The sequence below is a fragment of the Parus major genome, chromosome 3 (genome assembly GCF_001522545.3).
Source record: "Parus major isolate Abel chromosome 3, Parus_major1.1, whole genome shotgun sequence".
Classification (NCBI taxonomy): Eukaryota; Metazoa; Chordata; class Aves; order Passeriformes; family Paridae; genus Parus; species Parus major.
In genome coordinates, this window is record NC_031770.1 from 84016784 (window position 1) to 84028830 (window position 12047).

General features: G+C 37.7%; 1 protein-coding gene across 7 annotated transcripts in view; it reads left to right on the forward strand.

Moving 5' to 3' along the window:
• The window catches only part of OGFRL1 (opioid growth factor receptor like 1), an 86451-nt gene extending 76590 nt beyond the window's left edge, over positions 1 to 9861 (forward strand). For all 7 annotated transcript variants that reach the window (XM_015620689.1, XM_033512984.1, XM_015620690.1 and 4 more), the window contains 4 exons: positions 419 to 497; positions 588 to 654; positions 798 to 943; positions 2926 to 9861. In XM_015620689.1, coding sequence (XP_015476175.1) covers positions 419 to 497; positions 588 to 654; positions 798 to 943; positions 2926 to 3682 — 1049 coding nt within the window. In that variant the 3' untranslated portion in view covers positions 3683 to 9861. The remainder of the gene's footprint in view (positions 1 to 418; positions 498 to 587; positions 655 to 797; positions 944 to 2925) is intronic.
• Positions 9862 to 12047: the final 2186 nt, after the last annotated feature.

Here is a 12047-nt window from a genome sequence, read left to right on the forward strand (position 1 = left end):
AGATAGATAGATAGCTGCAGAATTTTGTCTTGTAAAAGCAATGACAGGTAATTCACAGTGCAGTATTTTATGGAAGCAGTTTGTTAATTCCCAGTCCGTGTGATAAAGGGATCTCATGGGAACTCTTAGATATATTTTACATAGTTTGCTGTCACATACCTTCACTTGTTAGTAACCCAGTATGTCAGCTGGTTTTGTTTATATTGACATTTTATAAGTACCTTATTTTTTAAATAAGTTTTAGTAACTAAATTAGTTGTAAATTAAAATTTATTTATGGCTTCAATAGACCTTATTTCACATAGTATGTGAAAGACAAAGTACATGTTCTATCATTATTTAAACATGCATGTACTTTATGTAGCTGAGTGCTGGTTTTGATGTCTACCTAACATTTTTTCAAATTATTTTTGTGCAGGGGTTTATATTGAAGAAGTCCTAAATAAATGGAAAGGAGACTATGAAAAACTGGAGCATAACCACACTTACATACAGTGGTTGGTCAATTATTACCTATTTCTGTTTCAAAGCATTAATTATATTTAGTGTTCTTATACTGAGCCATAATGCACTTATTGTTTTAACAGGCTTTTTCCACTGAGGGAACAAGGTCTGAACTTCTATGCTAAAGAATTAACTACATATGAAATTGAGGTAATACAAATTGATCTCCATACAAACCATCACAGTAATTTTAAATACATAACTGCTTTTTGTTATGTAGAACTGTCTTATACAATGCAGAAGTACTTGCTTTAGTGCCACTTAGAATTTTGGACATATTCTTTGTCCATTAGGAATTCAAGAAAACAAAAGAAGCAATTAGAAGATTCCTTTTGGCTTACAAAATGATGCTGGAGTTTTTTGGAATAAAACTAATTGATAAAACTGGAAACGTAGCACGAGCTGCTAACTGGCAAGAAAGATTTCAGCATTTGAATGAGTAAGTAATGACATGCACTTCACTTGCTAGAATTGCTATAAAATCTCTTTATGCTTTTGTTTTCTAGAGAAAGCAGAGATATTTTTTCCAAAGACTGCCAGGAAAAAAAGAAAAGGAAAAATAAATAGTTGATGCCTGGTTTATGCCTCTATCTGTATGTTCCTCCTTCCCCTTTTTTGATTGTTTTTCTCACCCATTACCAGTTGGATTGACATTATTGAATTCTTTGAAAACACAACTTTAGGTGGTGCTGAAGAAGATATTAGCTCCAAATTAATTTGTCATGGTACTGAATTTGTTTTCACCCAATCCCAAAGTGCTGCTTCTTACATGGAAAAAAACAAGTGGCTTATCTTTTTATTTACATTTCTTTTTGAGAAAGATCAAATTCTCCACACCTGTATGAAAGTTAAGTAACAGGATTTCCCTCTCTCCTCAAAACATGAAATACTTTGTATTTAAATATTTTTAACTAAAATACTGATCTGGAAAAGTTTAAACATGTTATGTCAAACCTTGGCCCAATGTTCAGAAAATTATATCAGTTGCTTTTCATTGGTATTGTGTGGATCCTAAGTTTGCGTTGAGTTTTGTCTCATACAGATTAATTGTACCAAAACCTCTTTTCGAATCTTGTGCTCACTTTCCTAAAATCTCAGACCTTAGAGCTGTAGATTGTTTTCTTGCAGCAGTTTGTTCTCCTGTCACAATAAAAGCTTGTAGGTACACTTGCTGATGAATCCAGGTGAATAATAGGAATAATTTGTTAATAATTTTACTTAAACATTGTATGAGCCAATATGGGTGTGATCTCAGACTCGGGCCACAGATAAAACAGGTTTTCAGGAAGCCCATACATTACTTCATGGTTTCACTCCTGTTCTTTCCAATGAAAGCTACAGTTTTAAGTTAGGATTTGGGACTTTCTTTATGTAATTTTATCCATCTAAAATTCAAACATGAAAGTTTTACTGCATACTAAGGTGTGCTTTACAAGGGAAAGACCTTTTCACAAGCTCTTCCAGAAGGCAATTTGTTAATTTTCTCTTAGATATTTCCTACAACAGTGGGACTTACTCTCCAGAGATGCCTGTTTTTCCTCTAGCACTGACTGTATCAGTACAGGTGCTAGTCTAGACTGGAGACCCAACTTTTAAATAACTTGTGTGAAGTGCAATGAACCCTGTTCTGTAGCTGCACTATAAATACACTACAAATCCTTTCATTTACAAAGTGACTGGGTTTTCTCCCCAGAAAGAGAACAGCATAGAATCACTAAGGTTGGAAAAAAATCTCTCAGATGTTTGAGTCCAATCTTTGACCAAGCATCACCATATCGATTAAACTATTGCACTAAGTGCCACATCTACTCATCTTTTGAACACTTTCAGGAATGGCGATTCCACCACTTCCCTGGGCAGCCTGTTCCAATGCTTAGCCACTCTTCCACAGAAGACATTTTTCCTGATATCCAGCCTGAACCTCCACGTGGTGCAGCCTGAGGCTATTTCCCTTTGTCCTGTCACTTGTTGCCTTGGACAAGAAACCAACTCTCCCCTTGCCACAACCTCCTTTCAGGCAGCTGTAGTGAGCAGTAAGGTCTCCCCTGAGCATTTGTTGCTCCAGAATAAACAATCCCATTACCTTTTGCTGCTCCTCATAGGATTTACGGGTTACAGACCCTTCACCAGCTTTGTTGCCCTTCTCATACAGCAGAAGGAACCAAAATCAGTACACATTTGATTTTATTTTCTCTCAGCCCTCTCCCCCAGTGCTTTTTACAAACATTAATTTTCACTCTCAACATCCTAGCAAAGGAGGTGCTGGTAAGCTTCAGCAGTTTTGAGAAATTAAAATACAGGAAGTCTGAAGTACATACCTGAAGTGATAAAAAGAACTGAGGAATTGCAGTTCCAGTTCTATATTTGTAAAGTGGGTTTTTTTCTGATTAAATAGAATTTTTTTACCTCTTTCTTTCAAAGGTCTCAACATAACTACTTGAGAATCACTCGAATTTTGAAAAGTCTTGGTGAACTTGGATATGAGAGTTTCAAATCTCCCCTGGTAAAATTTATTCTGCATGAAGCTCTTGTAGAAGATACCATTCCCAACATTAAGCAAAGTGCTCTAGAATATTTTGTGTATACTATTAGAGACCGAAGAGAAAGGAGGAAACTGCTGAGATTTGCCCAGCAACATTATACACCCTCAGAGCATTTTATCTGGGGACCCCCAAGAAAACAGAAGTCAGAAGGAAGCAAAGCAAATAAAAAGCCAGCATCTCCAGTTTCTATTCCCAATAGTCATATTTCTAAGCATAAGAAACAGAAAGAGCCTAAGAATGCATCGGCAAGTGGAAGCTCAGCTAGTAAAATAACTGAAGAAAGAAAGGTAGAATTCACAAAAAATGGGGAAGAAAATGATCAGGATGAGCAAGAAGCGAACTGTGATGCTGTTAGGGAGAACAGTGAAAAGAACAGTGACGATGATACTGGTCAGCTTTCAAAATCAGAAGAAATTCATGATAATTCAGACAGAAAGGAGGACGTTTCTCATTCCAAAAAAGATGATGACAGTTTGAACAATGACTGTGGAAATCACCCAGGCGTTATAGAGGAAGATAAATGTAACACAGAGAATTCTGCAAATGATACATCAGCTGATCTTCAAGATAATCTTGATAAGGAAACACTTTCAGAGGGGATCACCACAAAAGCTAAGGATGAGCTCAAACTATGAGTCTGAGGTTTAAAAAAATCTTTGTTTCACTTTGAATGAAGCAAATTATTCATTGCTTCTTCATTTTGGTTGATATTTCCATCTAGTGTAAATTCACAAGACTATGCTTGTTGCAAATGCATCAGATTAGGCTTCTGTTAGGTTAATGAATTTTGGTTTTTTCACCCTCAGTTTATCAGCAGGCAGGCAGGTGTGTCTCTTTAAAACAATTGTGTGTACTGAAAGCTAAGAAATTCATTATCTTTTCCAGACAGATTGCACAGAAAAGCTTATCTACTTTTTAAAATTCATCCAGTATTAAAAAAGAAATAAATAAAATTAAAATGTAACAACTAAAAAGCCTTGGAACATTAGAATTTTAAAGCTTCCTTTAAGTTTACTTTTTGTTTTCCATTTAGGAAGTTACTAGAAATTATTTCAAAAATACAGTTTTTTACCCTAGTGGTAATTTTTTTAAGGAACTATGGTCATGATTAATAGCAGTATTTGCACAGTATCTTTTACCTTAGATTAGCATCTTTGTTGGAGGCACTTAACGATGGATAGCATATATCACGTCCTGTACATCTGGGCATCACTGTACATTGAATAAAAGTTTTAACGTAAAAAGGAATGGTATCCACAGCTTTTGGATACAAGGGAAGTTGCACTTTAGAGTTTTTAGTCCCTGTTAAATTCTTCCTTTTCTCATCTCATTTGTTACAACTAATCTAGGGGGAGGGATCGCTTTTGATCTCTCAAAGTTTCATCTCTGTTTGAAAGCTCTCTGTTGAATCAGCTGTAATTAGACAACTCTCTCAGCTGGCTTCAGCACCTGGAAAGCTTCTGGACAGCTAAAATGCAGTGTCTTTACCACAAAACATTCCCTGATCAGCAAAGCCATCAGAGAAAAGGGCAGCAGGCATGTCAAGTTGGGTCTTTAACTTCAATGTTTCTTGCCAGTTTTGGGCAGAATCTGCACAATGCAGTCAGCTGTTGCTGGTCTCAAAGACAAAGGCAGGCCTGATGCTTCTTTCCAGCTGTCTGTTTCCTCTCTTTGCTCTCATAAGTCTCTTACAGTTTTATGTTATTTCGACAATCAGTGGAAACTTAAGGCAGGCCAGTCTGTTGGCTGGGCTGGAGCCCATCAAGTAGGAATTTCACTATTAAGATCTTTCCCAGCTTCTGCCGAAGAACTGTCTGCTCTCCCTGAGTAGCATCTTCTGATTTTCTGCTGTTCAAGTCAAACAATAGTACCCAGCACGCTAGTTGTGCAGAATATGACTTAAAAATTAATGCAGGTACAATTCACACTTCCTACAGTCCTAAAATACTCTGAAACTTCCATATGTATTTTCTGTTTCAAAGTGTACATATTATCAACTGCCTTTAATGTATGTCGTATTAAATGTTACGAGGCAAGAGGCTGACTGCATTTTGAGTGTCAAAATGCTACAGGACTTTATTGAAGGCTTATAACTCTAAATGATGTACTTTTCAGGGGTTTCAGATCATAGACAATATGTTTTGTGTTCTGTCTTGCTAATGCCCATCATGGCAATTCATCATCCATTTTTTTTCTCTGGGTAGCGCTGGTTCTTGGGATCAAATAGAGTGGCAGTGGGGGATCTTGGTCCCTATGGAAAAAGAGTAGGCTCTTTCCATTCTAAGGAAGCAAAGAAGGAAGATGTATTTCTCTTTTTGTGCTAACTTGTGAGGAAAGGAACTTACATACATGGATTTATTTTTTTTTTGGGTAACATGGATCATTCAAGTAGGCATTAAGTCTCTCTGAGAACTCCAAAAGAATTCCAGCTACTACATTTTTAAGGCCAGAAAGATCCTGAGAAGCCTTTGACAGTTCCCTGGACATGAACTGGGATTCCCTTGTTTGTGTTTGCCTCTGACTTTCAGAACAGAAGGGGAAGGAAGTGCTCTGATAAACCTGGTCTGTGTAGTTAAGGACTCTGCCCCTCCGCGTATGCAAAGGGAGGACACTTCATTTTCTGCCTATGACTGTTTCAGTCCTGAGTGCCTAACTGTGCAAACTTCATAGAGTTGTTATGTAGTTATTTTTTGAGTACCATAGGAAAAATTAATACTCTGTGTATAAGGAACATAACTACAGCATAGAAGCTAAACAGAGCCTTCATTTTATGAACTTTAGTATTAATGTGAAACACTGTACAGAAAATGTGGAGTGTTGAAGTGAAATAAGGGATGCTGGAGGTGTTATTATATTTATAGTGTAATTTGATTGAACATCAATGACCTCAGGAGATCTTTTGTCTACTGAACAAAAAAAAAATAAAAATCTTGCTCTGATTTTAAGCAAAGTTCTTGGGATGTGCATCGAGAAGATTACTCTGCAGTATTCTGTTGTCATGACACATCTCTCACTTAAACATGCTTACTGGTTTGATGTTTTTTTTAAGTATTTTAAATACTTTTAACCTGACAGAGCTGTCTGCATTAAGGGGCCAAGGTATTTGAATATATTGTCAAAAACTTTCGTACTTACACCTGTATATGTTTTTTTATCTGCAACTCAGTATATTTCTCTGTGTTTTAATAGAAGAGTAGTGGCATATCAGTTGCCTACAAAGAACTATAGGGACTATGTAAGTGCAGGTTTTTGTGTCAGGTGGGCTCCTGCACTCTAATCCTTGTTTTACAGCTTTATCAACATAATTACTCCCATGGGACACTTCAGCTTTAACTAACAAATTCCATTCCATGTAAAATGTGACAGTGTTTCATTCTTTTCATAGAGGAATTGTTTCTTCTGATTTTGCAAGTACTGAAAAGAAGGATTTATTGCAGGGCAATCATACAGCGTAGCCTCCCATTGCGATTTGCGAGGATCAAGTGGGTGCACTGTATGCATTTTTGTTACAGAATCATGGCCTTAGCAACCAAAGCACCCCCTGCTTGAAGTTTCTAAGTATTGGTTTTCAGGTTTACAATATATATATACAGTGTATATATATGTGTTGAAATGATTGTATCCTCATAGATGCCAGTACATAGTTGTTTAACCATTACTTCAGAAACTGAGGGTATGCAAAGAAAGTCAAGTCATTTGCTTACTGTTAAATTTCTTTTTGTCTTGCTATGTGCTTAAGCATTCAGGGATTTCTGTGTACTTATTACAATAGTGTATTTTGGCCCAGTGTTAGACTAGAATCTGAGCTGTTCATATGTTTATTGAACAGAACCTTCCATATGAAGGTTCTTCCTAAGTAAGTACATCTGAGTAGCCTCTGGTACTGTTAAGTGGGAGTAGTGTGTACGTGCACATACCTGTGACTTTGATTTTGAGGCTCTTATGGTGAGGGGATATGAATGTGCAATTCGAAACAACGTTACTGAGTACACAGATGAGTACACACAAGGCAATCATACAAATCATGCAAAAATGCAGCACTTTAAGGTTAATTACAGCTCTGTGCCCTACTATGCCAGACACAAGTGTGCCTCGGTACCTCATTCTGTGTTTCTGTAGAGACTGGAGGCTTGGGTACATGAGGTGTGCAGCACAGACCATTCACAGCAGAAGAGTACTTATATGTGTCAACATATCTAGGAGCAGGTCTGAAGTCTTTGTGTTCATGTTGCTCAAATAAAATCCTGAAGGATTCTAAAAATAAGTGCAATAATCCTTTGGGAGCTGTTCCCTGGCTTGGGTCAGCTCCTCAGTTTCTGGCTCTAAGATTGCAGCACTCTAATGTATTAGGTATTTGTATAATCATCGTTAATATTTCATGTAACCTAGGGTAAGCCTCCCTGAACTATTCCAGGATAATTCTAATAATCTGCAGTTGCATATATCTGTACTATAAACAGAAGGTTTACATACCTTAGAAGCTTTGTACAATGTTGATGGATGATCCAATGAGGTAAGACAAGTGACATTTACTGGATTTAAATGGAAAACGGCTTGTTTGTTTTTAAATAAAATTTATGTCTATCTGTTTAATTGAGAGGTTATTTTACACCTTTCTTTTTCTCACTGTTGTGATGGTACTGATCACAATTTATAGTTATATATGTTTAAGTGAAAATGTAATTTTTTTACACCACACTTTTGCAGGAAACATACAATATTGAATTTCCTGGACAAAAGCTGTATTTCTGAATAAGATGCAAGTATGTGAAGCAAGTTTTGCCATTAATAAAAGTGTGACAATATCATGCTGATGATGTATGTTGTTCTCAGAATTGCCAGTGGGTATCAGAACCAAAGATGTTTCTAGCCTTGTGTCCTGCCTCCAGCAGTGGCCACCAAAAGATGCTGTGAAACAAAGAAATTATACAGTGACCCCATTTGTCTCCAGGAATTTTTTGGTTTTGAATTCATGGTTTCTTTCAGCCTCTACAATCCCTTGTAGCTGTGAGTTCCATGTTTTAATAATGTTTTGTGTGGTGAAGGTGATCTCTTATTTTTGTCAGATCAATTTATTCAAGAATTGCTACTACATTTGAACACAGTACTAAAAGTTCTGGAAGGTGAAGTGTAGTCTACTTCAAATCAGTTTTTAAACGCCATGGGAGATTCTAATGACAAAATACCTGTTTAGACAGAAGATTCCCCATGTTTCTTCTGTTTTTAGGCAGAAACTTGTCCTAAGTTGGTGGCAATACCTTACTTACTTCAAACACATTTTTGCACATAAATCCTTTTGTAGACTAGTGTTAAAAGTGTAGATTAAGTGTTAAAAGTCAGATTCCAACTGCAGAACAGGGTTGATTTATTCTCTTCTTACCAGTGTGAAAGCAGAATCAGTCAAATGGAAAACCTATTCCTACCCCACATGAGTGAGGTACCTCTGGATTTGGAGCTACCAGGATCAATGAATATAACACTGGGATTGCGTAGAAGGTGGAAGTACTGTCTGGGGTTTGTTGAGAACTATACTCATCATTCTACATTTGTTTTGATACAAGTTCACACTTCCAGTTGTAATTGGAGTAACTGATCAAAAGGTGCTTTTTATGATTATCAGAGTCTGAAAACGAGGGATGGGTCAAAAAAGGCCTAAGTATATACAGTCCCCTTCAATTCACATTATGGTCAACACCATAGATTCACTACTTACAGATATTTAGATACAGTTCTTCAACACATTGTGTTTCTGTAATATCTTTGTGCTCAGCATTGGCTATGAACTGTTTCTTTTCCTGAAAGCTGTGTTCCCTTTTCAGCCCTTGTTCTTAAGTACACTTCGTTATGACCTTGGTGAAAGCAAAAATTTACTTTTAAGAATAGGTTTATTACATGCTGTATGTAATGGACTCCTAAAATGTAGTTCAAAAGCTATAGAGATCAATAGAGACCTCATCTGGCTTTACACTTGTAATCACTTCTACATTTATTTTCAAAAGCATTATGCTGTTTGCTGTAAGATAAAGAAAAATGTGATAATTGGCAAATGGTTCTGAAAGAAATCTCTTCTTAGAAATGTGGCTCTTTAATTCTACCATGCTTACAAGTTCAGTGGTGTATTCATCAACTAAAGTTTACTGTGAAATATACTGAATGTACTTACTATTGTGGCTAACCATGTGAAAATTATTGTTTGGCAGTAAAAAGGTTATGGCACTTATATTTTTGAGATTTGCTGAAGCATGTTTGCTAATCATTAGTTGCTCTTCTTTTTCTGTGTTTTAACGTATTCCATGGTTGTTTGCCCTTTATGCAGTTTGATTTCAGCAACAGATGATTAAGTGTAGTTTTGCACTGATAAAATTCGAAAATATCATAGACTTCATTGTTCAAATGTATTCTAAGAAAAAAGTGCAGTAAAAAGAGAAAACCCCAAAGCCCAACAATTTTTACTGGCAAAATGGAACAGGTCTATGTCAGTTTTTATGAATGGTCCTGCTCTCTTTCTATATTTCTTTGCAGTATTTAATTACAGGATGCTGTGCATGTTTGGTAGTACCAATACCATATGTATGTGGTAGGAGTGGTAACCAGTTTCTGGATTTGTAATGCACTATAAAGAGATATTTTATAATTCTGTATCTGTATGGCAGTGTTATGCCAAAAAAAAATGTATAAACATAAAAAGCAATAGTTTATGTTGCTTACTGCTATATTTTCAATTGTTTATAAAATGAAATTCTTGGATTTCCTTTCAGGTAAATATATTTTTAATAACAGCATCCAAAAACTCTGAACTAATAAAGCTTCTTCATTTAGCAGCATTGTTTTAGCAACATGTGCAAATATTGTGTAGCTCTAATAATGTGCAATTGCTGTTTGGCGCTTGTTTGTATAGTCATCTGTAAATATATTAACACTTAAAAGTAGGGAATTAAAGGCTCTGGTCCTCCTTTTTTGTTGTCAGTGGCAAAATGGCCATGGATAGTAGAGGAATAAGGGAAGAGTCAGCTTTTCTAAAAGTCCATGGTTTGTTTCTTGATTTAAGAAAAATGTATACTATGAAAACACTTTTAACATTAAAGAGTAAAATATCTACTGTGATCATGCAGGCATAAACTGTCTGGAGCAGTGTCAAAACCAGGCTACTGCTGCTTAAATATAGCAGGGAAACATTGAAGCTGCTAGTTTTATTTATCCTGTGCTGAAGGTGTGGGATTGGATGGCTTCAGTTCTGGTTTCATAGTGAGCTGTTATTCACATGTTGTGACTGTAGATGCATAAACTCCGTAAAGGATCCAGCAGATTTGGAAAGGGTTTCCTAATCTCACATGATTCTTCTTAAAGAGGAGAAATGGTTTCTCTCACACTGAAGGAGGACTTCCCATGTGGTCCATGTCTCAAATCAAGCCTGGTGTTAAGATGGCTCTGTTACCCTAGGTTGGTGTTGTCAGGTCATCCAGGGGTGGCATTGAACTCGTAGCCAATAACATGATGTGTCAGGGTGTTGGTCTCCCCAGAAAACTCAGTTACAGCTCCCTGAGACAGCTGCTGCGGCTCATCTGCCCCTTGGCAAAGGCTGGCTGTCAGGCTGTCACCCTCCTCTGCCCTGCGAGTGTAAACTGCACCCACAAGGGCCAGGACCTCTGTGGAAACACTTACTGATGTTGCTGAAGCACCTGCAATTCCAGACTTCGAGCACATCTGCAGCAAAAATACTGCTCTTGTGCGAGCACAGACCCTCATGGGTGCCAGAGCCACTTGTGAAGTTTCATTGGTGCTCATTCCAAGAGTAAGTGCCTAAACTGATATCCCAAAATTAGCTGGCCCTTAGTTAAATAAGACTGACCAGCTTCTGGAGGAGGTGTAATGAGGGGCTGATGAGCGCAGTGCCCTGTGCCTTGCCTGCTGCATCCCCCAGCCCAAGGGCAGGCACCCGCATGGAGCGCAGCCACACAGCCTGTCAGGGCCTTCAGGTCGGGAGGGGAGCTGCCTGCTCTGTCCCTCCCACCTGTATCTCTCAGGGCATCCATTCACCTACTTTGCTTTATTTTGAGTGGAATCTAGGAAATTTCCAGCTGCTGGGGTGATGGCAACACACAGAGCTCACTTCTGCACTGGAGGGGAGAGCACACAAGAAAGGACCGAAGTGGCAGCGCTTGTGTTTGTGCAAGGTGGGCTGGGAAGCACTTTCAGTATGCACAGAGCGGTGGTGGAGACAGCCAAAATAAATGGCAACTGCCTCTGTGGTTTAGGGAGCTAAACCACAAAGTTTTGTTTTGAAATTGTTCCACTGAAATGTTTTTCTAACAGAGCTGTGCCATAAAACTGGGAGGAGAATGTTTTATTTTGATACATGCAGATGATCTTGAGAAAGGTTAAAACATCTATAAAGGCCACATTAATGGCAAAAAATGTGATTTAGCTAACCAAACCTGGGAATACTCTTCTTAAAATATCATTTTAATTGATTTATTTTGCTTTGTTTGCCAAAGATGGGTAATAAACTGGAAGAAAAAATATGAAATATCTTCATTCCCTGGGGCTAATCAGGCTGTGTATTATCCCTGCAAAGTTAAATCGGTAAGTATGACTGCAGAGTATCTACAGTTTAAAAATAATCCTCCAAAGAAGCAGTAAAAGTATCTACCAAAGTGTTTTGCAACTAAATAATGACACGTAATGGCATTGCTTTTTGAGTGTTAGATACACATATCTTCGGAGTTGCATTACATTGTAGGCAAAACTTTAGTATGACTTTGTTAAATCATTTGTACCTCTAATGGAACTGCAGCTTTAGCTCCATGAAACCTTTCTTTGAAACGTGTATCTCTGCAGTTGAGGCAGGTCAATTGGACGTTTTGGAGCATTGGTGTGCCCTGCTTTGTCTGCACCTTGGAAGGCTGTCACTGCTGGCTGCTGACAGCCAGTCCAGTAGAATCTGGGGCCAGGGTCATGACAGGACCCTGCTCCTGCCTCTCCAAAGATCCTGTAATCCAA